This window comes from Cherax quadricarinatus, chromosome 41 (genome assembly GCF_038502225.1).
Source record: "Cherax quadricarinatus isolate ZL_2023a chromosome 41, ASM3850222v1, whole genome shotgun sequence".
In the NCBI taxonomy this organism is placed as follows: domain Eukaryota; kingdom Metazoa; phylum Arthropoda; class Malacostraca; order Decapoda; family Parastacidae; genus Cherax; species Cherax quadricarinatus.
Genome location: NC_091332.1, coordinates 11289064 through 11315289, shown reverse-complemented (window position 1 = coordinate 11315289; position 26226 = coordinate 11289064). Strand labels below are relative to the sequence as shown.

At 38.6% G+C, this 26226-nt stretch overlaps 2 protein-coding genes across 14 annotated transcripts in view; one reads left to right on the top strand and one right to left on the bottom strand.

The window, feature by feature from the left end:
- Positions 1–21895, top strand: part of Ranbp16 (Ran-binding protein 16) — a 170089-nt gene extending 148194 nt beyond the window's left edge. For all 4 annotated transcript variants that reach the window (XM_070093002.1, XM_070093003.1, XM_070093000.1 and 1 more), the window contains 3 exons: positions 8167–8342; positions 15366–15493; positions 20390–21895. In XM_070093002.1, coding sequence (XP_069949103.1) covers positions 8167–8342; positions 15366–15493; positions 20390–20495 — 410 coding nt within the window. In that variant the 3' untranslated portion in view covers positions 20496–21895. The remainder of the gene's footprint in view (positions 1–8166; positions 8343–15365; positions 15494–20389) is intronic.
- IFT46 (intraflagellar transport 46) overlaps positions 21892–26226 on the bottom strand; it is a 290653-nt gene continuing 286318 nt past the window's right edge. For 9 of the 10 annotated variants that reach the window (XM_053786703.2, XM_070093004.1, XM_070093012.1 and 6 more), the window contains one exon: positions 21892–22873. In XM_053786703.2, the coding sequence (XP_053642678.1) occupies positions 22713–22873 (161 nt within the window). In that variant the 3' untranslated portion in view covers positions 21892–22712. Of the gene's footprint in view, positions 22874–24494; positions 25929–26226 lie in introns of those variants that run through there. The other variant, XM_070093008.1, reaches the window with a different exon arrangement.

The window sequence follows — 26226 nt, the reverse complement described above, 5'->3', positions numbered from 1 at the left end:
GAGATGTTTTTCCAGTCATCTTGTTGGAGTGTCGGAAAGAATAATGTTTTTAGTCCAACACTAAAGAAAATGTGTACACATTAGTATTACTGGGGATAACTGTATAAAATTATTCCTTTCATATGCCTTCACTCAGAGTGTCATTCCTTCTAAAAATGGTGTGTTACATGAGAATGGGAGTGTTGCTCTTTATTTATTCTACCATACCAACGTGGAGACAACTTGTACACAATGTGAGGTGTTTGTATTATGATATAAGCTTTACAAATATAGAAATGAATGTGTGTCAACCCACCAGCCGTGTTCATCTGCTTGTTTACATACTCTGTGGCTCTGTCCTCTCTCATTTACTCGTTCTCTCTCTCTCTTGTTTATTTGTTTTTATCTCGTTTGCTCACCTCTCGCCCTACATTAAAACTACAAATGTTGTAAGGTAAGTAATAAGTGTACTGTATATGCATTTTATCTCTCTAGGGCACTTTAAATGTCTAGTATATTATGTGTGGGTGGGTTGGCCAGATGGGCTACCATACCTACCACGCTTTAAATGTCGTATTACGTGTGGGTGGGTTGGCCAGGTGGGCTTCCATACCTACCACACCTGACTTCTTACAATAAACACTACTCACTTCTCACCCTACATTAACACTACAAATATTTTGAGGTAAGTAATGAGTGTCCCGTGTGTGTATTTTACTTTTTATTGTTTTTTAATGCCTAATTCTATTGCTAACTTAATACAGTGGACCCCTGGTATTCGATGGCATCGGTATTCGATAAATCCAGTATTCGATGCATTATATCGCAAAAAAAATTTCCTCGGTATTCAATTGAAAACCCGGTATTCGATATGATCCGTACGAAACCTGTCCACGTGTGGCCTGAACTGCCCCGTGTGTGCCAGTGTTTACAAGCCAGCCAGTGTGCGCGCATCTAAGGATACATTCGGTACATTCCATATTATCCATATTATCTCTGTGTTTGGTGCTTGTTTCTGCAAAATAAGTCACCATGGGGCCCAAGAAAGCTTCTAGTGCCAACCCTGTGGTAAAAAGGGTGAGAATTAGTATGGAAATTAAGAAAGATTTTGAAGGGTTTGGGGCTAACCCTGAGAAGCCTATACCAGTTGTGGACTCCATTGTGCCTACTTCAAAAATTAAGGAAATGTGTGCACAGTGGGTTGAAGTGCAAACCTTTATGGATGAAAATCACCCTAACACAGCTATTGCAAGCCGTGTTGGTGACTATTACAATGACAATGTTGTGGCCCATTTTAGACAAATCGTAAAGGAATGGGAGGTACAGAGCTCTATGGATAGATTTGTTGTGTGACAGAGGTCCAGTGACTCTCAAGCTGGTCCTAGTGGCATTAAAAGAAGAAGGGAAGTAACCCCGGAAAAGGACTTGCTACCTCAAGTCCTAATGGAAGGGGATTCCCCTTCTAAACACTAACACCTCTCCCCTCCTCCCATCCCATCAATCATCACCAGATCTTCATTAAAGGTAAGTGTCAATTATTTTATTGTAATTATTCTATTGCATTAAACTTAATATTTCATGTAGTAAAATTTTTTTTTCATACTTTTGGGTGTCTTGCACGGACTAATTTGATTTCCATTATTTCTTATGAGGAAAATTGATTCGGTTCTCGATATTATCGGTATTCGATGAGCTCTCAGGAATGGATTAATATTGAATACCGGGGGTCCACTGTATGTATATGTTTGTGTAAACTTATTATCTGACATTTATAAGTGGAAACAAATGACGTTCCGCTTTCCGGTGATGTCTGCTTTCCGGCGGTAGCCTGGAACCTAACCTTCTGTATAAGTTGGGTCCTGCTGTACTTGCACTCCTGAAACCAACCAAAATCATCTTATTTCAGTAGTATATCTTCCATTCTGTTAACCCTTAAGCTGTCCAAATGTAGATCTACGTTTTTACTGCCAGCGCTCCGAATATTTTTAATTAAAGAGGGCAATTAGCTATGTGCAAATAGACAAAAAAAAAAAATTAGAATCAGTACTTGCCAAGATATGACTGCGAACTTGGCGCTAGATGCTCACCTGATGGCAACATGGAGTCCTGCTACTTGCAGAAGTGTTGCTGATATACCTTTTTTCTCATTTTTATTTTAATTTATATAATTTTTATCATCTGATAATTACAATTTATATTCTTGTGATTTCATAGTCAATCTTTGTTCTGACACTAATATTAGGTACTGAAATAGTACTCAGATAGTCACAAACACACCTACAGGTGAACATTTTCACCTGCCTTGGTCATTTGCAGTTGTCTAGAAATATATACAGAGTACTTATAGGTCCCAGCAATGTTTTAGACATGCTGGAGTACATTTGAAACTCTTTGAAGCATGGTGTAAGACGAGTGTCACTCCACTGCTGACAGTGCACTACTGTAGGGAACCCTAGGTTTATTTGTGTTCACTGTTACACATAAACATGTCTTTCTGCCTAGCTTTGTCTGCTTATCTTTCATTCTGTCTGTCTTTCTGTCTGCTTGTCTCTGTCTCAGAGAGCAGCTTATGAACCAACAGGTATTACACACGATGCAGAGTCATTATGTCTGATTGATGACAGAGTGAAAATGTGTATTACATGTCAGTCATGCTTATGCCTTATATCTAAAAGTACAGTATAGCACTTTGCCTGGATTTTTTTTGGGTTATCCTAAGTACAGTGGAACCTCAAATTTTGAACGTAACGCTTATCGAACTCTTCGAAAATAGAACCCTTTTTTCGAACCAACTTTGTCCCTATTATCGAACTCATCCCTATTTTCAAACCGCCAGGTACCGGACCTGTCTGGCAGCCTGCTCTGTCCGCGTCCCCACGCAGGCACCGTGAGCCAGTCTGGTTTTGTTGATGCTTGAGTGAACACTAACCTGCACTCTCATTCAAACATTTTACGATTATTTCATTGTGTTTAGTGCTTGTGGGACTGTGAAATAAGCTACAATGGGAGCAATGAAACTTGCTAGTGGTACCCCTGTGGTAAAGAAAGTGAGAAACACCATAGATGTGAAGAAGGAAACAATACAGAAGTGGAATGATGTCCAAATGTTTGTGGAGAAGTACCACCCTGAGCAAGCTGAAACAAGCCATCTTTGCAACAAGTTCAGTGACAGAACCATGTCCCATTTTAGGAAAATCTTAGAGGCACCAGAAACAGAGGACTGTGGACAGTTATTTTGTGAGACAGGGGTCCAATGACTCTCAAGCTGGTCCTAGTGGCATTAAAAGACAGAGAAGGAAAGTAACCCCATAGAGGGCTTTGATACCTGAAGTCCTCCTGGAGGGGGATTCTCCTTCCAAACACTAACCCCAACTCCCTCTCTCCTCTCTATCTTCCAGATGCCATCACCAATCTTCAATAAAGTAAAATGTTATTTTATATGTTTATTTAAATTTATTAATACATAATTGAACACTATATTTGTTGTGTGTATGTAAAACTATAATTAACCTCCATATAATGTATTTTTTTGGAGAATATTTTTGAGTTTCTGGAATGGGTTAATTGTATTTCCATTATTTCTTATTTGAAATATTGCTTCGCTTTTCAGACTTTTCGAATTTAGAACTAACCCCTGGAACAGATTAAGTTTGATATTTGAGGTTCCACTGTAATTTACACTATGTATGATAACTGTACTTATGTGTACCTGAGAGAGAGACAGAGACAGACAGATAGAGATAGACAGAGACAGACAGATAGAGATAGACAGAGACAGACAGATAGAGATAGACAGAGACAGACAGATAGAGATAGACAGAGACAGACAGATAGATACAGAGATATAGACAGATACAGACAGAGAGACAGCCAAAGTCAGTCAGCCAGCCAGCCAGCCAGCTGGCCTGCCAAATACGTATTACACGTTCCAGAATCATTTCTCTTTACTTAGGGCATAGATTATAGGACATTCTGGCAGGATGACACTACCAGTGGTATCAAAAATGAAAGGATGTTGCACAGATGTTACACATAGGTTATTATCGAGGTTTTTGATATTATCTCGACCACTTGTGACTACATCCATCTCAGAGCCACTAAACTCTGGGTCAACATCACTTTCCTCTTAAAATGGGTGTTAATATGACATGACATCAGTGAATCCCTGGTGTTTGCCATGCTATTTGCTCTAGCTGGCACTCAATTGAACTGGTGTTCCCACAAGGTACTAAGTGGTCCCAGATTTTTTTAATACTATGCACACCCGAGTGTTAAGACCCATTCTATACTGACCAGGCATCTCAGGCCAGTCGTGCCAAATTTGGAGGCAGGAAACATAAAACATTGATCTATATTTGAAGTGCTAGTGGTAATAACATAGATCTGTGTTTAGACAGTTTAAAGGTTAAATGATATCAAGAAACAGCCAGTAAAACCATAAAAACCATCCTGTATAACATCAAAGTTGCTGTTTTAAACCAAACACAAAAGTCAGAGTTTTGCTTTTCCCGTCATGTACTGCGTGGGGCAGGATTTTTTTTTTTATATATACTATGCACACTCATTGCACAGACCCATTCTCATATCTAGGCCAAAATTTACCACTCACAGCTTATCTAAGTTAGCTGAGCTTATGACGTCAAACTATGCAAGTCTCAGTACTTAGTTCTGTGTGACGGCCATTCTAAACATAAAAAAAAAAGCAGGGGTGCAATAAGTATAAAGAGTTAGAGAATTTTCAACCTCCTCCCTTCATATATAGGAGAAATTAACCACAGACCCATAACTCCTTTCAAGAAGGAACATAAAGAAATCCATTTAATTGTTCTTGCTCATTCTTTGTGATTCCAATGCTGGACTTCATACTGCAGCTATCACATCCTAGTTGATAAGATTGCCAACCATGAAGTCTAGTCCAAGATTCTAAAACTCTTTAATGTTCTACCAACAATTACATAAATAAAATTTTACATGCTCAAAAAGGTAGAATTTCTTAATAATGAATTGGACTACTTAGTACAAGTGCTAGGTTGCTGGCAGCAACAGCATGGCTGGCCAGGCTGTCAGTAATGAAGTCTAGCCTCAGGCTGGGCTGTGAGTAGGATCCTTGAAACCAGTCACAGTAGGTTGCAAGTAATCCTTCCAGGCAAACTGCAGCTTTTGCAGTGACTCAGTGGAAATGCAACAATGACATCATAATATTGACATGGGTTTGGTACTATATTCATTACCTCAGTTTTTTGTTTTCCCCATTTTCTGTTCATTCATCACTGCATAGTTTTGCTATCATGTTTTGCATTAGCTGGTGTTAATGTATATTACACAGTGGTTCCCTGACTTAAGATGTCCTAACTTACAATATTATGTTTTTGCAACATTGGCACTTAAGAACTAACTAATGACTTAGGAACAAGGACTTGCTCTTCCACGATGCAGGAGTAGTTACAGCCACATTAGGCTGAGACAGCAGCAGTAGAAAATGGTGTTGTGGCCGTTAGTAAACATTGTTGCAAGACACAGTTCATTTTTGCATTCTAGCATTTGCTGTTTCCTAAAAATATAATTTTAAACATCACTAAACTGGTTTATCTTGACATCTGGGCATTCGGAAATCCAATGAATACATTTTAAATGAAATTATATGGTTGATTTCAATTACTGTCTTGTGCCAAATGGACAATTGGCCAGATGAAATTGAGCTGGGCTGATACATAGCTTGGACTAGGGGGAGAGGGAGGAGAGAGCAGTTGGGAGATACAGTATGTATTTACAGATTCACTTGATTTTTTAATAATACCTATTTGAATATCATTCTAAACTGCTTTATATTGACATTCAGGAGAAGGAGACACTAGAAAAAAACAAATTGAGTGGAGGAAATCCAATGAGAATATTTTGAACAGAACCCTATAGTTGATTTTCAAAGGAAAGTAGACACCCGCCCAGACAAAATATGACTAATTTTATTTATTTTTATCCTGTTCTACATGTTATAGTATTTACACTAAACAACATTTAGTACTGCATGTCTATGGGAAAATAGGTTTTGCATTCCAAACAAGAAACTTTTGATGAATTTTAAGGTATGCATTAACATTGTCAGTGAGTGCCTACACAAATTGGTTAAATGTCTTCAACTTATCCTAAACAGTATACAGTAGTATAAACTCAGTAGTGTTAAGATTGATTGCTGAGACATGGCTGTGGGGGTCAGTGATCCTCCAACCCCTCACCAGGGAATGATGGAAAGAAAAGAGTTCTTCATCTTAATTCAGTAAGAAATACAGTTCACTGGGAGATCAACACAAGATATATAAAATGCCTCGCTTGATTATGCAAAGAGTTCACCATTATTATTATAGGTTCATTTCAGTCTAAGAGCAAAAGAAGATGAAATTAGGGACCGTCATTTGTTTAAAAGGCAATACTCTAATACAGTACAATTAAAATCCAGATGTAAAAAGGCATGGAACTGATGCAAAAAAATATGAAAAAAAAAAATTTGGTAGAATGGGTTCAGTAAATCCTCATATTATGCAAAATCATATAATGTGATCATGCTGCAACAAGATTGAAAAAGTGCAACCAAAATTTTATAGTGCATTAGAAACTGCTGATATTATGCACCATAAAACATGAAGTCAGCATAGCATAAAGTTGTAGAAAATTCTGGGTGCTACATGCCATGGAAATTTTTCCTTTCCAGCCCAAGTTGGGGCCTAGTAATGGCTTGACAGAGCTCTTGGAGAGTGAAACATTGCCACAAAATGTCACTTTAGTTCCCCTTGTCCTTTTACCTAATATATTGTCAGTAATTTTACCAACATTATCACAACACTTCATCAGTATCATAGGCAATTCCATGTTATTAGTAAATTTGCAGACATTTTCACCTAAAAATATGCTGACACATCTAGAAGCATTGCTCAGAAGTGGAACAGCTGATAGCTTATTGACAGCTCTATGAAGTACTGCAAGAGAAACCAGAGAGTCATTATACTATACATGAGGACTGTAGTACAGCCATCAACTTTCAACAGTTCTGCATCCAAATCAACACAAGAACTGCAACCTTCCACCTTAGCCCAATAGGGCCACATCATCCCTCTCCACACACTTCCATGTCAACAAACAATGTCAACTAGAATGTAAGGTAAGATCAGCTATGTAGTCTCACCTAGTAAAATATTGAAAAGACATTTGGCAAACTTGGGGGTATCAGTAACATTTTTCTATTTTTCCGCATGTTCTTGTAATATAACACCATTTTTTCATAATGCACCAATTTTTAGGAACAATCCATGCATTTTGAGGTTTGCTATATGTACAAAGGAGTAGAACTTTAAGGAAAACATAGCAATAGTTTGAAAATTACCATGCCACGGAAGCTAAGGACTAGTAAAAACTTTCATAGTCCTTATAAAAAGAAAAATGTTTGTAAATGACCATGTGATTAGTAACAATAGTTGGGAAAACTAAAGTGCTCAATAAAAGACTCCATTAACAAATGACCAAGGATCACTGTCAGAACTGAGAGATGGAGCACCTTTCCAGGTGGTGACAGAAGGCAATGCAAAAGAAAAAAGTCATCTGACAAGTTGGATATGAGAGGAGTCAAGAAACTGAACAGCAATTTGTCCTGTATATGGTGTGAGTTGACATCGTAAGTAAGGCACCTAGGTAAGATTTGCAGTACCAACCAGACTGAGGATGGGAGAGATGCCAAACACCTGGAAAGCAGCCAATGCAGTATTAATATTTAAAGAAAGGAACAGACATGAAGTTTTAAACTATAGACATGCATCTCTACTCTGTAAAGTGATGGGAAAGATCCTGAGAATAAGGATGGTAAACTAGTACTTGAAAAATATGGGCTCTTACAGATGAAAAATACTCCTTCAGGGAAGTGAAATTATACATCATCCAAAAGGATTAAAATACAGTATCTGAAGTAACGCTTCAAAGGTACGGGTGGGTTGTTAACAATTGTAATATTACCATGTATATGAAGAATGACAATTCAAATCGAGAGTATAAATTACTGAATTTATTCAGTGTATACTACCGGACATTAAAAAAGAAGAACTTATTTAATTTTGTGAATGTATAAAGAAATGTGCTCCTTTATTAAGTTAGAAATGCATGTATGGAAATCCTGCATATGCCATCAAATTTATTAAATTTCAGGTAAAAAAGGCACAGTAGACCTGGAGACTGATGCCCTGGTTAAAGTTATGAAACACCAGCCATCCATCCTCCAACAGATGTTAGCCACGGTTCTCAACATAATCATGTTTGAAGATTGTAGAAACCAGTGGAGCATGTCCCGTCCACTTCTACCACTCATCCTTTTAAATAATGAGGTACATAATTTTTTGTTTTATTTATTAGTTTTTATCTAAATTGCATATATGGGAAGGAATGTCATCAGTGAGTCATGTAACATGCATTTATTGTAGGCAACATTTCTGAGGAATGCCAAAGGTTAAGATAATGCTGTATATTTTGTAATAGTGGGGGAGGGAGGGGATGATAAGGCATTGGAGGATTAAGAAGGCAGGATATGTATGTAAACTATTAGATTAATTTGGTCTTTGTACCTATTTACTAATTTGGCTCTGCTCTGTAGTAGTTTGTCTTTAATATGGTGTTGAAACCTAGGATTGCTACATCCTCTAAGCATTTTTTTCTGTATTGGTCTTCCTCTTTGATGACTAACTAAATTATGCTCTAATCCAAGAAGTGAGCATGTTTCTGCCGATTATTCCACTTGCATCTGTATGTGGTTGCTGTAGTCTTAGTGCCTTGTTCTGCCTCTCATTCTGCTGCCTGCCAGATTCACTCCCTCCTGGTCTAGTGGACCTTATCATACCTCCTCTTTAAAACTACGTGTATATGGAGCCAGCCTCCACCTTTCTTCGTTGAGATCATTCCATTTCCTGACCACCCTGAGACTGAAGAAATACTTCCTGACATCCCTGTGGCTCATTTGTGTCTTTAACTTCCAGTCATGCCTCCTGAGTACCTCTTTTTCCAAACCTGTTCCTGTTTACCCTATCATTATCTGAGTATTTTGTATGTTGTTATCATGCCTCCTCTGGTTTTTGTCCTCCAGTGTTATTAGATTGTTCCATTAACCTCTCCTCATAGCTCATACCCCTTAGCTCTGGAATTAGTCTCATTGCATACTTCTACACTTTTTCAGGTTCCTTTAAATGCTTTTTTAAATGTAGGTTCTATGTTGGTGTTTTATATTCTAAGGGCCCTAAATAACTTGAAATTCCTGAAGGCACTCTTGGATTTGCCAAATGAGCATTAGCTGCATTAGTTATTTGTCAGTAATTCTACCAATATTAATACAGAAGTTATTTGGTTGATGTGAGCTTTTGGTGATGTATGTACTACATACATGTCTGTTATATCTAATTCATATGATATTTCACCAGCATAAAGCATGTTTCAACTCCAACATTGCTACCATGCTCATCTGGTGGCAAATTCAAAATTATCACAGGTTTATTGTAGGATTGGGGAAGAAAAAATTATACAATAAAGCATCTGAGAACTAGATGAAATAAAACTCATAATTTGTACCGACTTAAGTACGAGTAGAAGAAAAAAATGTCAACTACAGGACAGTTTTTACACTGGCACCACAGCTTTGCAATTTGACAAGAGGAAATTAACAGAAGTGTATGTTTCAAGCATCGATCTGCAAAAACTACCCATCATAGTTTTACAGTTTTGGAGACTGCAAGTGGTATCCTTAGGTCAGAAAGTACTGACAGTGTCAGGAATTTAAAAAAGAATCTGAAGTGGTAGAGAATCTTTCTGAAGTTAATAACACCGAAAATATGAAATTTGATAGAAAACTTGTGGAATTGTGCAGGCATAAAGTTTGCAGCCTGGGCATAATTTACACATTGGTGATTTGCCAACTTTGAGTCCTATTTTAAATCAGTTTCATTGCTCAATTCAACCAAATTCTTAGCTATTTTGCTAATGTGCCTTCCTTTCTATCGTTTGAGCACAAGACACCATTCATTCAACTGTTACGAAACTACCCTATAAACTGCACAGATGTTGGTAATTTGACCAGTTTTACATAAATTAAAAAAACTTATTTAAAGAGATAAAAATAAACACTGTAGACATTCCAGGCACTAAAGCAACATTTCCTCTGTTCATTAATCATATCCCCAAGCCTCTCCTATATTACACTTGCCCTCCACTTTGCATTCATCACCACACAAAAAAAAAACAAAAGTTTTATCTTATTTCTCAGATAAAATATAACCATTGATTTGGTCATGGTTGAGGGGCATTCCAACAATTGAATCAGACCTAGTAAAAACCCATAAAACAGACCAGGGGGAAGGAGGTCTTGCATGTCCTCGGGAAAATCGTCAAAAATATGTGTGCTCTTTTTTAAACCCGATTTGAAACTACCACTGCTAGCTTTTTTATTTCAGTAGTATGTCTTCCATTCTATCAATTAATATCAAGAAACAGCCAATACAACCATAAAAGCCATCCTAGAAAACACCTCAAGTTTGATGTTGTACACCAAACACCAGGTCAGAGGTTCACTTTTTCTGTCATCTGTTTTGGGCAGGATTTTTTTTTATAACATGCATGCTTACTGCACAGATCTATTCTCTCATGTCTAGGCCAAGATTTATTGCTCACAGCATATTTGAAGGCACTGTGCTCAAAACATAGATCTACACGAGTGATGTTGGCATCAATAACGTAGATCTACATAACAGACAGTGAGAAGGCTAATTATGGCTCCTCAAAGAATATACACATTGAGTGCCAGTTGCCTACAAAGCAATTTTGACAAGAAAAAAAGCTTGCTGAAACATTCAGATATGGAAAATAAAATAAATGAAAGTAAAAAATACAGTAATAATGACTGTGAAGGTTTTACAAAAATATTATGGACATAAATAATAAAAGGTTGATTTAAATTAGAAAGGATAGAAAAATATAATCAGTGAGCTTAAAACAAAAAAATGCTAAACTAAAATGTCAGGTCAAGATAAGAGTTGGTTGTAAAAAAAAAAAAAAAATGAGAGAATGTAAGCCATACAATATAAATTCAGAGATGAAAGATACTGGACATTCATGCAAAATGAGAACGTAACCAAGCAATGATACTTGAGGTAACAGAAAGAGCCACTATGGTAAACAAGTACTCAAGCACTAAGATAATAAAAAAATACAAATTCTGTAATCATAAGTAATTTTAAGAAACTGAACAGAGACTAGGATTGTTTCTGGCTTTGTGGAGAAGCCAGCATATAAAACGTTGGAAGAAATCAACAAGAAATCAGTATGATAAAAAATGCATAGATGATTTCAACAGTAAGAAGCACATAGGATATACCCTAGAAGAGTAGGAAAATAAGAGAAAGACAGGAAAATGGCTGCAGTCATAAAAGAAGAAGACAGATATAAATGTATAAGGAAATGCTTATAGGCTGTAGAAATCCAGGGTAAAATGCAACATGAGAAGTACTGACAAGTTGATGAATAAGACGTGTCTTTATTGCAGATGGCAATGTAAAAGTTGTTTAATACTGCTAGCCATTAAAAAATTCCTGCTAGGCAGTGTGACAAGTAAATGTGATAAAAAAAAAAAGGGCACATTTAATCCTTTTCCATGCTTTCATAACTTTCCACACCTAATCCCCTCTTTGCTCATTTTCACTGTGACTGGATACTTAAGCTCATTTATGGTGACTGTTTTTCATGATAGTTTGTCTGAATGCTAAAGTAGGAGAAACTTTTAGAGAGGGTGTGGTAGGTAAGTTTGGGGTGCCAGGTGTAAATGATAATGGGAGCCCTTTGATTGAACTTTGTATAGAAAGGGGTTTAGTTATAGGTAATACATATTTTAAGAAAAAGAGGATAAATAAGTATACACGATATGATGTAGGGCAAAATGACAGTAGTTTGTTGGATTATGTATTGGTAGATAAAAGACTGTTGAGTAGACTTCAGGATGTACATGTTTATAGAGGGGCCACAGATATATCAGATCACTTTCTAGTTGTAGCTACACTGAGAGTAAAAGGTAGATGGGATACAAGGAGAATAGAAGCATCAGGGAAGAGAGAGGTGAAGGTTTATAAACTAAAAGAGGAGGCAGTTAGGGTAAGATATAAACAGCTATTGGAGGATAGATGGGCTAATGAGAGCATAGGCAATGGGGTCGAAGAGGTATGGGGTAGGTTTAAAAATGTAGTGTTAGAGTGTTCAGCAGAAGTTTGTGGTTACAGGTAAGTGGGTGCAGGAGGGAAGAGGAGCGATTGGTGGAATGATGATGTAAAGAGAGTAGTAAGGGAGAAAAAGTTAGCATATGAGAAGTTTTTACAAAGTAGAAGTGATGCAAGGAGGGAAGAGTATATGGAGAAAAAGAGAGAGGTTAAGAGAGTGGTGAAGCAATGTAAAAAGAGAGCAAATGAGAGAGTGGGTGAGATGTTATCAACAAATTTTGTTGAAAATAAGAAAAAGTTTTGGAGTGAGATTAACAAGTTAAGAAAGCCTAGAGAACAAATGGATTTGTCAGTTAAAAATAGGAGAGGAGAGTTATTAAATGGAGAGTTAGAGGTATTGGGAAGATGGAGGGAATATTTTGAGGAGTTGTTAAATGTTGATGAAGATAGGGAAGCTGTGATTTCGTGTATAGGGCAAGGAGGAATAACATCTTGTAGGAGTGAGGAAGAGCCAGTTGTGAGTGTGGGGGAAGTTCGTGAGGCAGTAGGTAAAATGAAAGGGGGTAAGGCAGCCGGGATTGATGGGATAAAGATAGAAATGTTAAAAGCAGGTGGGGATATAGTTTTGGAGTGGTTGGTGCAATTATTTAATAAATGTATGGAAGAGGGTAAGGTACCTAGGGATTGGCAGAGAGCATGCATAGTTCCTTTGTATAAAGGCAAAGGGGATAAAAGAGAGTGCAAAAATTATAGGGGGATAAGTCTGTTGAGTGTACCTGGTAAAGTGTATGGTAGAGTTATAATTGAAAGAATTAAGAGTAAGACGGAGAATAGGATAGCAGATGAACAAGGAGGCTTTAGGAAAGGTAGGGGGTGTGTGGACCAGGTGTTTACAGTGAAACATATAAGTGAACAGTATTTAGATAAGGCTAAAGAGGTCTTTGTGGCATTTATGGATTGGGAAAAGGCGTATGACAGGGTGGATAGGGGGGCAATGTGGCAGATGTTGCAAGTGTATGGTGTAGGAGGTAGGTTACTGAAAGCAGTGAAGAGTTTTTACGAGGATAGTGAGGCTCAAGTTAGAGTATGTAGGAAAGAGGGAAATTTTTTCCCAGTAAAAGTAGGCCTTAGACAAGGATGTGTGATGTCACCGTGGTTGTTTAATATATTTATAGATGGGGTTGTAAGAGAAGTAAATGCGAGGGTCTTGGCAAGAGGCGTGGAGTTAAAAGATAAAGAATCACACACAAAGTGGGAGTTGTCACAGCTGCTCTTTGCTGATGACACTGTGCTCTTGGGAGATTCTGAAGAGAAGCTGCAGAGATTGGTGGATGAATTTGGTAGGGTGTGCAAAAGAAGAAAATTAAAGGTGAATACAGGAAAGAGTAAGGTTATGAGGATAACAAAAAGATTAGGTGATGAAAGATTGAATATCAGATTGGAGGGAGAGAGTATGGAGGAGGTGAACGTATTCAGATATTTGGGAGTGGACGTGTCAGCGGATGGGTCTATGAAAGATGAGGTGAATCATAGAATTGATGAGGGAAAAAGAGTGAGTGGTGCACTTAGGAGTCTGTGGAGACAAAGAACTTTGTCCTTGGAGGCAAAGAGGGGAATGTATGAGAGTATAGTTTTACCAACGCTCTTATATGGGTGTGAAGCGTGGGTGATGAATGTTGCAGCGAGGAGAAGGCTGGAGGCAGTGGAGATGTCATGTCTGAGGGCAATGTGTGGTGTGAATATAATGCAGAGAATTCGTAGTTTGGAAGTTAGGAGGAGGTGCGGGATTACCAAAACTGTTGTCCAGAGGGCTGAGGAAGGGTTGTTGAGGTGGTTCGGACATGTAGAGAGAATGGAGCGAAACAGAATGACTTCAAGAGTGTATCAGTCTGTAGTGGAAGGAAGGCGGGGTAGGGGACGGCCTAGGAAGGGTTGGAGGGAGGGGGTAAAGGAGGTTTTGTGTGCGAGGGGCTTGGACTTCCAGCAGGCATGCGTGAGCGTGTTTGATAGGAGTGAATGGAGACAAATGGTTTTTAATACTTGACGTGCTGTTGGAGTGTGAGCAAAGTAACATTTATGAAGGGATTCAGGGAAACCGGCAGGCCGGACTTGAGTCCTGGAGATGGGAAGTACAGTGCCTGCACTCTGAAGGAGGGGTGTTAATGTTGCAGTTTAAAAACTGTAGTGTAAAGCACCCTTCTGGCAAGACAGTGATGGAGTGAATGATGGTGAAAGTTTTTCTTTTTCGGGCCACCCTGCCTTGGTGGGAATCGGCCAGTGTGATAAAAAAAAAAAAAAAAAAAAAAAAATTGTCTGGTGTGTTTATGTTTACAATAAAGGCTTGTCTTTGTGGTGCTTTTATTCACATCTTAAACTGAACAGTAGAACTTTCCATGCCATTCATGGGCTGGAACAAATCCTTGTGCAATTGAAGTTGCATGCTTTGCACTCTCTTCATCCTAACATTATTTTCTGTGAGGGACCCCTTGGAGTAGTCCACTTGGAGCATGCCATGCCACATTCACACTGATACTCTGCTTTCCTTACACCTTTGCTTTTGTTCTTCTACTAAGAAATAACTACAGTTAAATATTGTAGGATGCATTCAAGGGGTGGTAGTACTTTTTTCCTTTCATAGGGGTGGAATTTGACATGAACCAAGGTAGGATAATAGCTCTTTACCATTAAATTAAAAAAAAAATATATACTTTTTTTTAAGCTCGTCAAGTCCCAAAACCCATTCATCTACACTCCTATCTAATATGCTCACATGCAACTGCTGTATGTCCAAACCTCTTGCCCACAAAACCTCCTTTACCCCCGCCCCCCTCCCTCCATCCTTTCCTAGGATGACCCCTACCCTGCCATCCCTCCACTATATTTATTCCCACCAAGGCAGAGTAACCCAAAAAAAGAAAAACATTCTCACCATCATTCAAATATAATCACTGTCTTTGCAGAGGTATGCAGATACTACAGTTCAGATATCACTCCAAACAGCAAATTTCATGTGTATTATAATATAAACATTATTACTCCCTTCCCTTCCCCACACGCACACACAAAATAAGTATTTCTTGAATCTTTTGTGGCAGAGGCTTCTGCTTACTTTTTTTGTGTTCTATGATTTATACAAATCATTTAATTTGATTTTTTTATTAGTATTTTGGCCAACTGAGACAACAGATCATCAGCCAGCAAGCACCGGACAAACAAGGAGCAATGGCACAGTGGTTTGACAGCCTTATGGAAGGTATTGAACCCAATCTTCTCACCAAAAATAGAGACAAGTAAGTTTTATTTTTCATACAGTATTATGAAACCCTCGATTGATAGTTATCTTTTTATACTATATCCATTAGGCACGTGTATTTTATGAATATTTATTTTATTACCTTAATGGCCAATTCTCGCCAAGGCAGGTGACCCAAAGAAGAAAACACATTCACTATCATTCATTCAGTTGCTGGCTTGCCAGAAGTGTTCTGACATTACAATTCAGATTACCCTCCGACAGCAACATTCCCACACCTTCTGAACTCGAATCCAGCTAACTGGCTTCCCTGAATTCCTGCTCGCACTCCAACATCACATCCATTAAAAACCACCTGTCCCCATTCACTCCTCTAACCTGTTCATAAAAGCCTGCTGGATGCTCAAACTCCTAAAACTCAAAGCCTCCTTTACCCCTTCTCCCTCCAACAGTTCTTGGGACGACTTCTACCCCTCCTACCTTCCACCCTAGACTTGTACACCCTTTTTATCATCTTATTCCTCTCCATCCTTTGTACATGCCCAAACCACCTCAACAAAACCTCATCCCTTTGAATTATATCCTTAGTGACCCCCACATCTTTTTTATTCCTTTGCTTCATATTCTTTGCATGCTATTCACATCACCCTCAAAAAAGACATCTTCCCTGCCTCTGTCCACCTTGCTGCATGCAAGTGTTGGTCCTACCATACTCTGGAACATTTCTCTTTCTCCCCCCCCCTTCCCTTCCATAGATACTTTCCTTGGGTATCTAAACTAATTACATTAAGAGTGAGAGGTGAAGGGCTCCTGATCAAAGGATTTGGAGCTACCAGCTATTTCCTTGGATTATACCTAACTGCCTCCAAGCACTCTATAATCCAGCATAGGGTTAGCACTTCCCATAAATTTAATACTGAATGCAGTTGGCATGGTGCATTCATAGATAGTTGGACCGAGGTGGTGTGTCAACATGTTCTGGAAAAGTTATTACTAAAGTAGCCATTTTATTAAATATGATGATTCACCTACAAAAAGGCTTCTTCACTCACCCCTTCATTGTTGAAACCTCCAAAATTAAAAGAACTTACAGTGTTGTGAATTAAAACAAAAAATATCTTTTGAAATGGTAGATAATCTATTACTGAAGGTAATATCACCAAAAATGGAGAACTTTTATTGTTATGCAGACGTGATATTGGCGATCTAGGTACAATTTATGCATCAGCAATTTTGTCCCCTCTGAGGCCTATTTAGAGCAATTACATTGCTCAGTTTGACCCAGTTACTAGCTGTTTTGCCAGTGTGCTTTCTGTTCTGTTAATTGAGCATGAGAAACTGCCTGTTCAGCTTATCAGAACTACCCTACATAAGAGTGCACAATGTTGGTAATTTGGGCAGTTTTTCACAAAATTCAATATATTCCAGGTAAAGAAGGGCCAAAATAAACACTAGGCATTCCAATCAATAAAGTACCCTTTCCTCCATTCATTAATCACATCTCTAGGTCTCTTCGGTATAATACTTTCCTTCCATTTTTAATCCACCACTGTTAAAAAAAATTAACCCTGTTTCTCGTATAATATAACCAAGAATGTTTGGTCATGATTTAGGTTATCCCTGTAATTGAAGCAGACCTACTAAAAGGCCATACAACAAAGCAGGGAGGGGGCCTACCCATCCTCAGGAAGACTGCTAAAAATCAAATATTTTCACCACTTTGAGGCCTGTTTCAAGCTACTTCTGGTCTGAAACTGGCTAAATTTCTCTTTGTTTTGCAAGTATGTCTTCCACTCTTATTAAATTGATACTAAGAAGCATCCAATAAATCCATAAAAACAACCCTGGAAAACACCTCAAGATAAGAAGTTTGCTTTTCCTATCATGTACTGCATGGGAGCAGAATTCTTTTTATACTCTTTACACTCACTGCAGAGACCCATTCTCTCATGGGTAGGTCAAAATTTACCACTCATCATCACTAACAACATAGATCTATGTGGGAGGCAGTGAAAGGGGTTAAGTACAATTCTTTATAAAGTCTCTCCCTCTCTATCTATCTCTCTCTCTCTCTCTCTATCTCTCTCTCTCTCTATATCTCTCTCTCTCTCTCTATATCTATCTCTCTCTCTCTATCTCTCTCTCTATCTCTCTCTCTATCTCTCTCTCTATCTCTCTCTCTATCTCTCTCTATCTCTCTCTCTATCTCTCTCTCTCTCTCTCTCTCTCTCTCTCTCTCTCTCTCTTGATGTATTAATGCTTTTGTAGCCATTCATATCCTTTCTGGTGAAGGGAAAGATTGTTCACCACATGATATAAATTGTGAATTTTGTCACATAGTTTATAAATAAAGTTTCAACCAAGGTGACTTAAGTACAGGTCTCCCTCAACATTCACGAGGGTTAGGGGATCAAGAGCCTCGCAAATGTTTGGTGCCCCAATATATTGTAGGGAAATATAATACAATACTTCTTCCTTAACTTGTCGAACCATGAACAATCATAAAATACATGAAAACGTCGTAAATTGTACTAAATACATACATTAGGGCTTAATAACATGTATGTTATTAAATACCACTGCCTCCACCACTGCGAGTCCCTACTACCCTCCCTCTGACCCCCCACAACTGGCAACCAGCCCTCCCACCACTGTGTGGTGAGTGTTTTGTTTGTTCATTATTTGCTATTAAACTACAGTATAAATAATGTCAACCCATTTATGACTGCATATTAGAATGGCTATTCGGACAGGTATTGGAAGGTGACATCATGTGTTTACTCTTGAACACAGCAAAGAATCAAACATTTGTGCTACTGCTAATAATAATAATAATAATAATAAATACGATAGAATTGAAGGAAATTGTACAAAAATACGAGGGTTGAAGCAGTGGTGGAGGAAGTGGTTGACGCATCGTCAGTGTGGCTTTGTTTATGCTGGAGTGAGTATTAGTCTCCGTGCTCTTCCAAACATTTCACAATAATTTATTGTATTTGGTGCTTGTAGATTGAGTGTGACTGGAGTGGTTGAGGCAGTGGGTGAGGCAGTTATAGAGGCAGTGGTACAGGCAGTGATAGAGGCAGTGGGTGAGGCAGTGGTATTTACTAACATATACGTTATAAATAATAATAGTACATGTTAATATTAATAACATTTATAATAATAATAATAATAATAATTGTTATTCATAATGTACTATTATTATTTATAACATATATGTTAGTAAATATCACTGCCTCTACCACTGCCTCAACCGCTGCTTCTACCACTGCCTCTACCACTGCCTCTATAACTGCCTCTACCACTGCCTCTACCACTGCCTCTATAACTGCTTCTACCAACCATACCCCCGGCCGGGATTGAACCCGCGGTCATAGAGTCTCAAAACTCCAGCCCGTCGCGTTAGCCACTAGATCAGCTAGCCACAATAAGATTCATCCAACTAGGTATATTTCTACACCATAGGAAAGTTAGCACAGGCACCTCTGTGACCACAAATGCAAGTTTTTACAGACGAATCTCCAGCTAGCGTGGCCGTGACGAACTCTAGCTCAAGTCCCTTCACTGCCGTCAACATGACAGTTTTGAGACTCTATGACCGCGGGTTCAATCCCGGCCGGGGGTATGGTTTATTTGCAATCGTGTCATTACGATTTCTTAAGTCATGCTTCTACCACTGCCTCTATAACTGCTTCTACCACTGCCTCTATAACTGCCTCTACCACTGCCTCTACCACTGCCTCTATAACTGCTTCTACCACTGCCTCTATAACTGCTTCTACCACTGCCTCTATAACTGCCTCAACCACTCCAGTCACACTCAATCTACAAGCACCAAATACAATGAATTATTGTGAAATGTTTGGAAGAGCACGGAGACTAATACTCACTCCAGCATAAACAAAGCCACACTGACGATGCGTCAACCACTTCCTCCACCACTGCTTCAACCCTCGTATTTTTGTACAATTTCCTTCTTCAATTCTATCGTATTTATTATTATTATTATTATTATTATTATTATTATATTAATATTATTATTATATTAATATTATTATTATATTAATATTATTATTATTATTATTATTATTATTATTATTATTATTAGCAGTAGCAGAAATGTTTGATTCTTTGCTGTGTTCAAGAGTGAACACATGATGTCACCTTCCAATACCTGTCTGAATAGCCATTCTAATATGCAGTCATGGATGGGTTTACATTATTTATACTGTAGTTTAATAGCAAATAAACAAACAAAGCACTCACCACACAGTGGTGGGAGGGCTGGCTGCCAGTTGCAGGGGTCGGAGGGAGGGTAGTAAGGACTCATGGCGGTAAACTTAAATATGATTTGGCGGCTGGGAATCTGGCGGTTGGGAATTCGCGAATGTGTGAAGCCCGCGAAAGTTGAAAACGCGAATGTTGAGGGAGACCTGTATAAATTAGCTGACTTTAGCATGTGATTACAAAACCTCAGTACATGAGACAGTTATCAAAATAATTTTATAGCAAACATCAAAATTTGGTTGACTGAACTTTTTTTTTTTTTCTTCTTTTATATTTTGAGACCAAATGTTATGACACTTATTTGTGCATATTTTGATGACAGATTTGCTTGAAAAACAAGCATTACACATTGCTTGGTCACAGCAGAAGCTTTTGTTCAAAGGATTATATGTTCTAGTGCATTATTATTATAATCAAGAGGGAAGCGCTAAACCCGGAGGATTATACAGCGCCTGGGGGGGGGATGTGGAAGGCATTCAGGCTTAATTCGGGGAACTGGAGCACAGATCCAATTCCCTAAATCAAGAGCCCCTCACCAACTGTTCTAGTGCAAATGGTATAAATAATGGATTATGCATTGGTCAATCAGTTAGCACAAGTGGAAATTCACTATATAATGTAGTTTTGTCAATTTCTTTTGCAGATTTACACAGAATTTGTCAGTTTTCCGTCGTGATATAAATGACTCTCTGAAGGGACCAGTAACTAGTAGTGGTGGAGGTAGTGGGAGTGAAATGATGACATCGTGACGTCAACACTACCACCAAAATGGTCTCCACTGCAACCCACACCATAACACCAACTACCACCGTCGTCGCTGCTATTCTCTCTCCACCACAACCACATTTACTGATTCTGCGATGACTAACACTACCATTAATGTTATGGCAGATTCCAGTGGCAATCATTATGCTCCTATGTGGTTGACATAGTTATGACATTATGGAGTCACTTTGACTTTGCCAGTTTTGAATCATATTTTGTAATTAGGGAAGTTTTGCAAATTAAAGGTTACTTTTTTGTACAGAAATGACAAATGGGACCTGACAAAACAATAGTAGCATTATGTGTTTTTCTTAATTTAGAATCATCACAGTCTCACCTAAGGAATCCTATAATGTCTGTCCATGGTAGAAAGTGTGGTATATCCATGTGCATCCTGACCTGAGCAAATATACTGTGCCTCCAGGTGCTTCACCAGGAAGAACAATAGCCAGTGCTTGTGTATTGAGCCACCTATACTAAATTTCCAGGTATAATGAATGTACATTTTCTCTTGAATTCATTTGCCTGTGAAAATGGTATGGGTTATCACTTTAGGAAAGAGTACAGTGATATGTGAAGCATAAAATTAGCTTAAGAAAAAAATGTACCCCTTTTAAAAAGTAATCTTCATGGGAGACTTATTAGGTCAGCTAAGTCTTAGGATATGTGAGCAAAAGATTGGTTATGCAAGTCATGCCATCAGGAGAAGGATGCAGTCAGAAGTAAAGTTTTATTAATTCTTTTGTTAATTTTGGCTATTTTAAGAGCATAATTTAATTATTGATGTTTTAACAACTTAAATAATGTGTTTGTTATGCAGAAACAATGTCAGGAGGTGGTACATTAGATTAGCTTTCATTTTTAATTTGAATTACTAGATAATGAGGATGTCATAAAAGTAATCCTCTGTTAAAATGGATATGTTTAACCACAGCAAGCTGGTTAGTGTTGCTTAAAGTATAGAATTGGTCATTTTTAGCCAGTTCACCCATCTCATACAACATCAGTGCTCGTGTTTCACAATTTTCATCTTGTCATTAGAAAAATTCACATTTTTTCAAACCTGTAAATTTGATTTTATGTACATAATCTAAAAGAATTGTGCTAGAGTTCTCTTTTTACATTGCTAGAAGTTATTTGCAAGTTAGTGTATACCTCATTCACAGACTCTCCTGACCAGATATGCAAGAATGTTTCAGTAAGAATATAGAGGTTTGCACTTTGCCAGGTCTTTCAAATTAAATGCGAGCCTCTTCATATACAAGGAGAGCAGATGTAAGTACCTATCAGCCAGTATATGTCCCAGCCCATATATACTGAAGGAGACTTGTACAATGTTTCTGTGATGGAATGACATATTGTTTAAATAAAAGGACAAAGTTTATGTTGCTTTTAATATACTATATAGTATAAAGCTTTTATTTAGATATCTCAAGATATAGTAATTTTTTTTTTCAGTTGTACTCTCCATCTAGTTGACTGTAAGAGGCAGGTCCATCAAGCCTTGATGCCAGTGAGGTGCTCTTGATCCAGGGAACTGGACTTGCCTTTTCCTTCCTTAGATCAAACCAAAATGCCTCATTCCCCAAGTGTATAATGACCCCTACAGGTTTAGCACTAAAGATTCAAAATGAAGGTAGAACCACCCATGAAATTGGTCCCAGATATGTAGAAATTTTTAAAAGGGGTTAGCACAGTGGTGTGATCAAATTATCAAAGACATATTTATGTGGAATTATGACACATTACTGAAACTGGGGGAGAAAGCCTAGTTCACAGCTTCCCCATAGTGTATATTGTGTTCATTTTGTGTGCTAAACCTGAATTGCATCATAGTGCTGAATAACTAGTTATATAAAAAAAAGTGTAGTACAAGTGGGTTTTCAGTTTCGAAATTTTGATCCACATCACTGATGTAATGAATTTGTTCTTACAGTTGTCAGTGTGACAAAAAGACAAATGCAGCTTCCATGAGCAACAATACAATCCATGTAACTCACAGCTTACTTTTAGTGCAGCATAGTGGATTGATTTTTTCCATTTTACATGTTCATCAGTAAAACAGAACTAACAATACTGTTTATTCCTAAAAAAAAATTCTGTGGCATTTGGTGCTTAAAATAGCAAATGCATTGCAAATGTCAAGAATGGGAATGCAACTGGGTATTCAGATTTTGAACAAGGTTACATTTGCAAACACACTACTGGATCACCAGACGATCAGCTGTTGATTCGTCATTTTCTATGTAATTGTCTTCAGCTAACTGTCTAAAGTGTGCTGAATTTTTGAAAACTGAATAAAGTGTGAACAGCACATGTAAAGACTGAATTCTACTCTTGTAAACTGGAATATCCAAGGTAGCTGAAAAATATGAATAGTGATTAGCATCATAACCTTAACAAGAAATAAACAGTGATTAGAAAATATTTGTGAAAATAAATTTGTGATCTTGGTACATTATTTCAGGAATTTGTTTGGGACCCATGAACTACCTGAAATAGCACCCCTGATGGCAATTCCTTTCTGCAGTGGAGAATTATGATAGTTGTGCCTTCATCTTCACTGATGAGGCTTTTCCTCACCAAGGTGGCTATAGCCTGCAAGGGCTTAACCAGTGCCTCCTCTTAAAGGAAGATAATGGACCTTTTGTCTACTAACTTGGACCAAACTTGATTACCCCCACCCCTGCTTTACCATCTCGCCTCCTTTCTCCATGGAAATTATAGCTCTTAGGTTGAGGAAGGAGAATTGTTGTCCATCCCATTCTGTTGAGGCCCTTGATAGTGGTGTGTGTAATGGAATCTGGGTAATCTAGGAATGTGTAATCTGGAATTCCAGCGGGGGCATTGGGTGCCCTCAAGGTGACAAGTGTATCTCTGGAGGGTGCCTGTCAGTTCCAGGAGGTGGCAACCCATGGGGGGTATGCCTCTTTTGTCTGCCAAGGTGGCTCAGTGAATATGTAGGATGCTATCCTGAAATGCTTGCTTACTGGCAAAGGGAGGTTAGAGAGTGCATTCCATGCAGCATCTGTACTACGTGAAGCATCAAGGGAAATCTTGGACACACAGAGATGTATGCTCTCTTTGTTTCCCCTTGGAGCTATCCTCCCCACACTTCACTTCCTCGCCCCCCCCCCCTTTTTTTTTTTTAGAAAAAAAAAAATACTCATTGTAGACACATTCATGAACTTCCTCCTCCCAGGCCCCTTCCATTTTTTAGCAGCATCCTCACATGACCTTTCCAAGAACCCATTACCACTGTAGGATAGCACCTTGTTGCCTGACTAAGGTACTGATGTTCCATGACCCTTTCAATACGTCTGACCTTTGCTTGACCTTGGCCATGATTCCAGTTTTTCCTCCTATGGTGCATCAATTTTGGATCATTCGCACATCAAAAGACAACCCAACCCCAGACCCCCATCCAAGCAACCTTGACTGTAACTGATGAGGCCAACTCTGTTGAGCCAATTATTTTTGAGAATAAGAACAACCTGTAATACCTGTATACTCTGTAATAAACGATAATTTACAACCAACACCTGCAATCCTGTATGACCCTTGTCGGTTTAGTGTTTTCTTTGATTATAATAATATTAATACAACCAACACCTCTGAATTATCTTTCTGACCAATAGTATCAGCAAAGCACTCTTGCAGCATGTTGGGCAAAACATTTCATGTACAAAACACTGAGTTAACCTGCAATCTTTTCTCAATTCTTGCTTTGAAACTGTTCGCCTTCTGCACATCATCAGTCACTTAGACTTTCTAATGAGTGCAGACATTATGGAGCAACTCAAGTTCTGGGACCTTCAAATTCTTAAGACACTTTTGTCTTTCCTGCCTGGGGTTGGAGATTTCTATCTTTGGCAATGTGTGGATGACACAGCAATCCTCCTTGCAGCTGACCTCCCACTTGCCTTAACTGCAAAGAGGCATATTCTGCATATTCTCGCTGTTGCCCAGTTTTCTTAAGAGAAAGGTAGATCCAGTGTCTAAAGGAAAAAGTGGGGTTTCTCTTATGCCATGGCAGTTTTTCCATCTCCGACTTCAAGGGACACTCCCACCACTTTCCTACACTAAGGTTGCTAGACGGCCTCAAACCTCTGTTGAACCTACTTCCACAGTCACCTCTGTGTCCACTCGATATGCAGTCCTTGCCTCGGATGTTTCTACCTCATTGTCTACTACTGTCCTTTATCTCATTCACGTGTTTCTCCATCTGCATGGCCTCTCCTGACTAAATCATCTTGTCTTCCCTCACCTCCATCGTCCAAAACATCTCTGAAACTCAAAACTACTCTTGCCCCTAATCTGCATATCGTTCCCCCACAGTTTACTTTTAATGACTCTGAGTCTAGTCCCTTGCCTCATATTACACTGGTTACCTTCGTGGAAGTTCATCCACCCCTATGTAAGGTCCCCACTCAAAGTATTTTTCCACCTAAATACCTCTAACCTCTCGATATCTTCCCCTTCTTTGGCAACTACTGATGTCTCTCCAATTGTTACTCAGTCTATATCTTCTGACTGACATCATGCTTCTTGCAGATTCCTTGTCAGATAAAACAACTGAAGCCACCTCTGCATTTACCGAGTCAAAACTGATGATGGACACTGACCCACCTTCTACATTTATTTCCACACATCTGTCTTCTCAGAATTCCCATACTTCGCTTCTCGCTAATTTCCCACTACCCCTATATGTCAACTTCACAGACCTTGTAATAAAGTTGGTAGAATTACCGACAATATGTAAAGTAAAAGGACACAAGTGCAACTAATGTGACATTTAATTGTGGCAACGTTTCGCTCTCCAGGAGCTTCATCAAGCCATTACCGTAATGGCTTGATAAAGCTCCTGGAGAGCGAAACGTTGCCACAATTAAATGTCACATTAGTTGCACTTGTGTCCTTTTATTTCACAGACCTTCCTAGTCCATGGATGGTTCTTGCTTACTGTACTGTTGTACTCCTAATCACATTATTATTATAATCATAGGGGAGCACTAAACCCATAGGATTATACAGCACCTGTGGGGGGAGAGGGGAAGGCATTCAGGTTCAATTCAGGGAACTGGAGCACAGATACAATTCCCTAGATCAAGAGTCGCTCACCAGCTTCAAGGAACATTCCTTGAAGGGTACTCCTAATCCCACATCATGGCCTTCTTACAGTGGAATATTACAACACTCGGAAATTAAGGGGAGCATTGGGTATTGGTCTTCCAGTTTTTACCTGTATGTTTGTTTACAAAAGTTAAAGTGTGCTCTGCTGTTGTCCTTCCCATCTCAGGCTGTTTTGTGTTCACCAGATCCTTTTCCCAATCAAACAATGAAAGTGCACTTCTTATGTGCATTGGTATACGAGCTGTGTGGCAGTCATTCTTCAGTTGGTCTTCCTTACAAAATCCCTTGAGGAGTATGTAGAAGACATTATCAGTCAACTCAAATTTCAAGAGTGTCCTAGCTCCAAAGTGGAGATGATCATTCAGCCCCATAGTCCATAATTCAAGTCAGCTGTTCCTAATCAGACTATAGTGACTACTCCTGTGAGCCTCTGCAGCTGACAACTTGAACAAGGAAGCACAGATGTAAAGAGCTACCAAAAGGTAGGTAGCTATTCCAAGAGTGGTTCATGGAATGTTTCATATGTAGTTTTCTTAACTTAAAATGCATTCTTTCCCATGATGGAAAATTAAGATTTATATC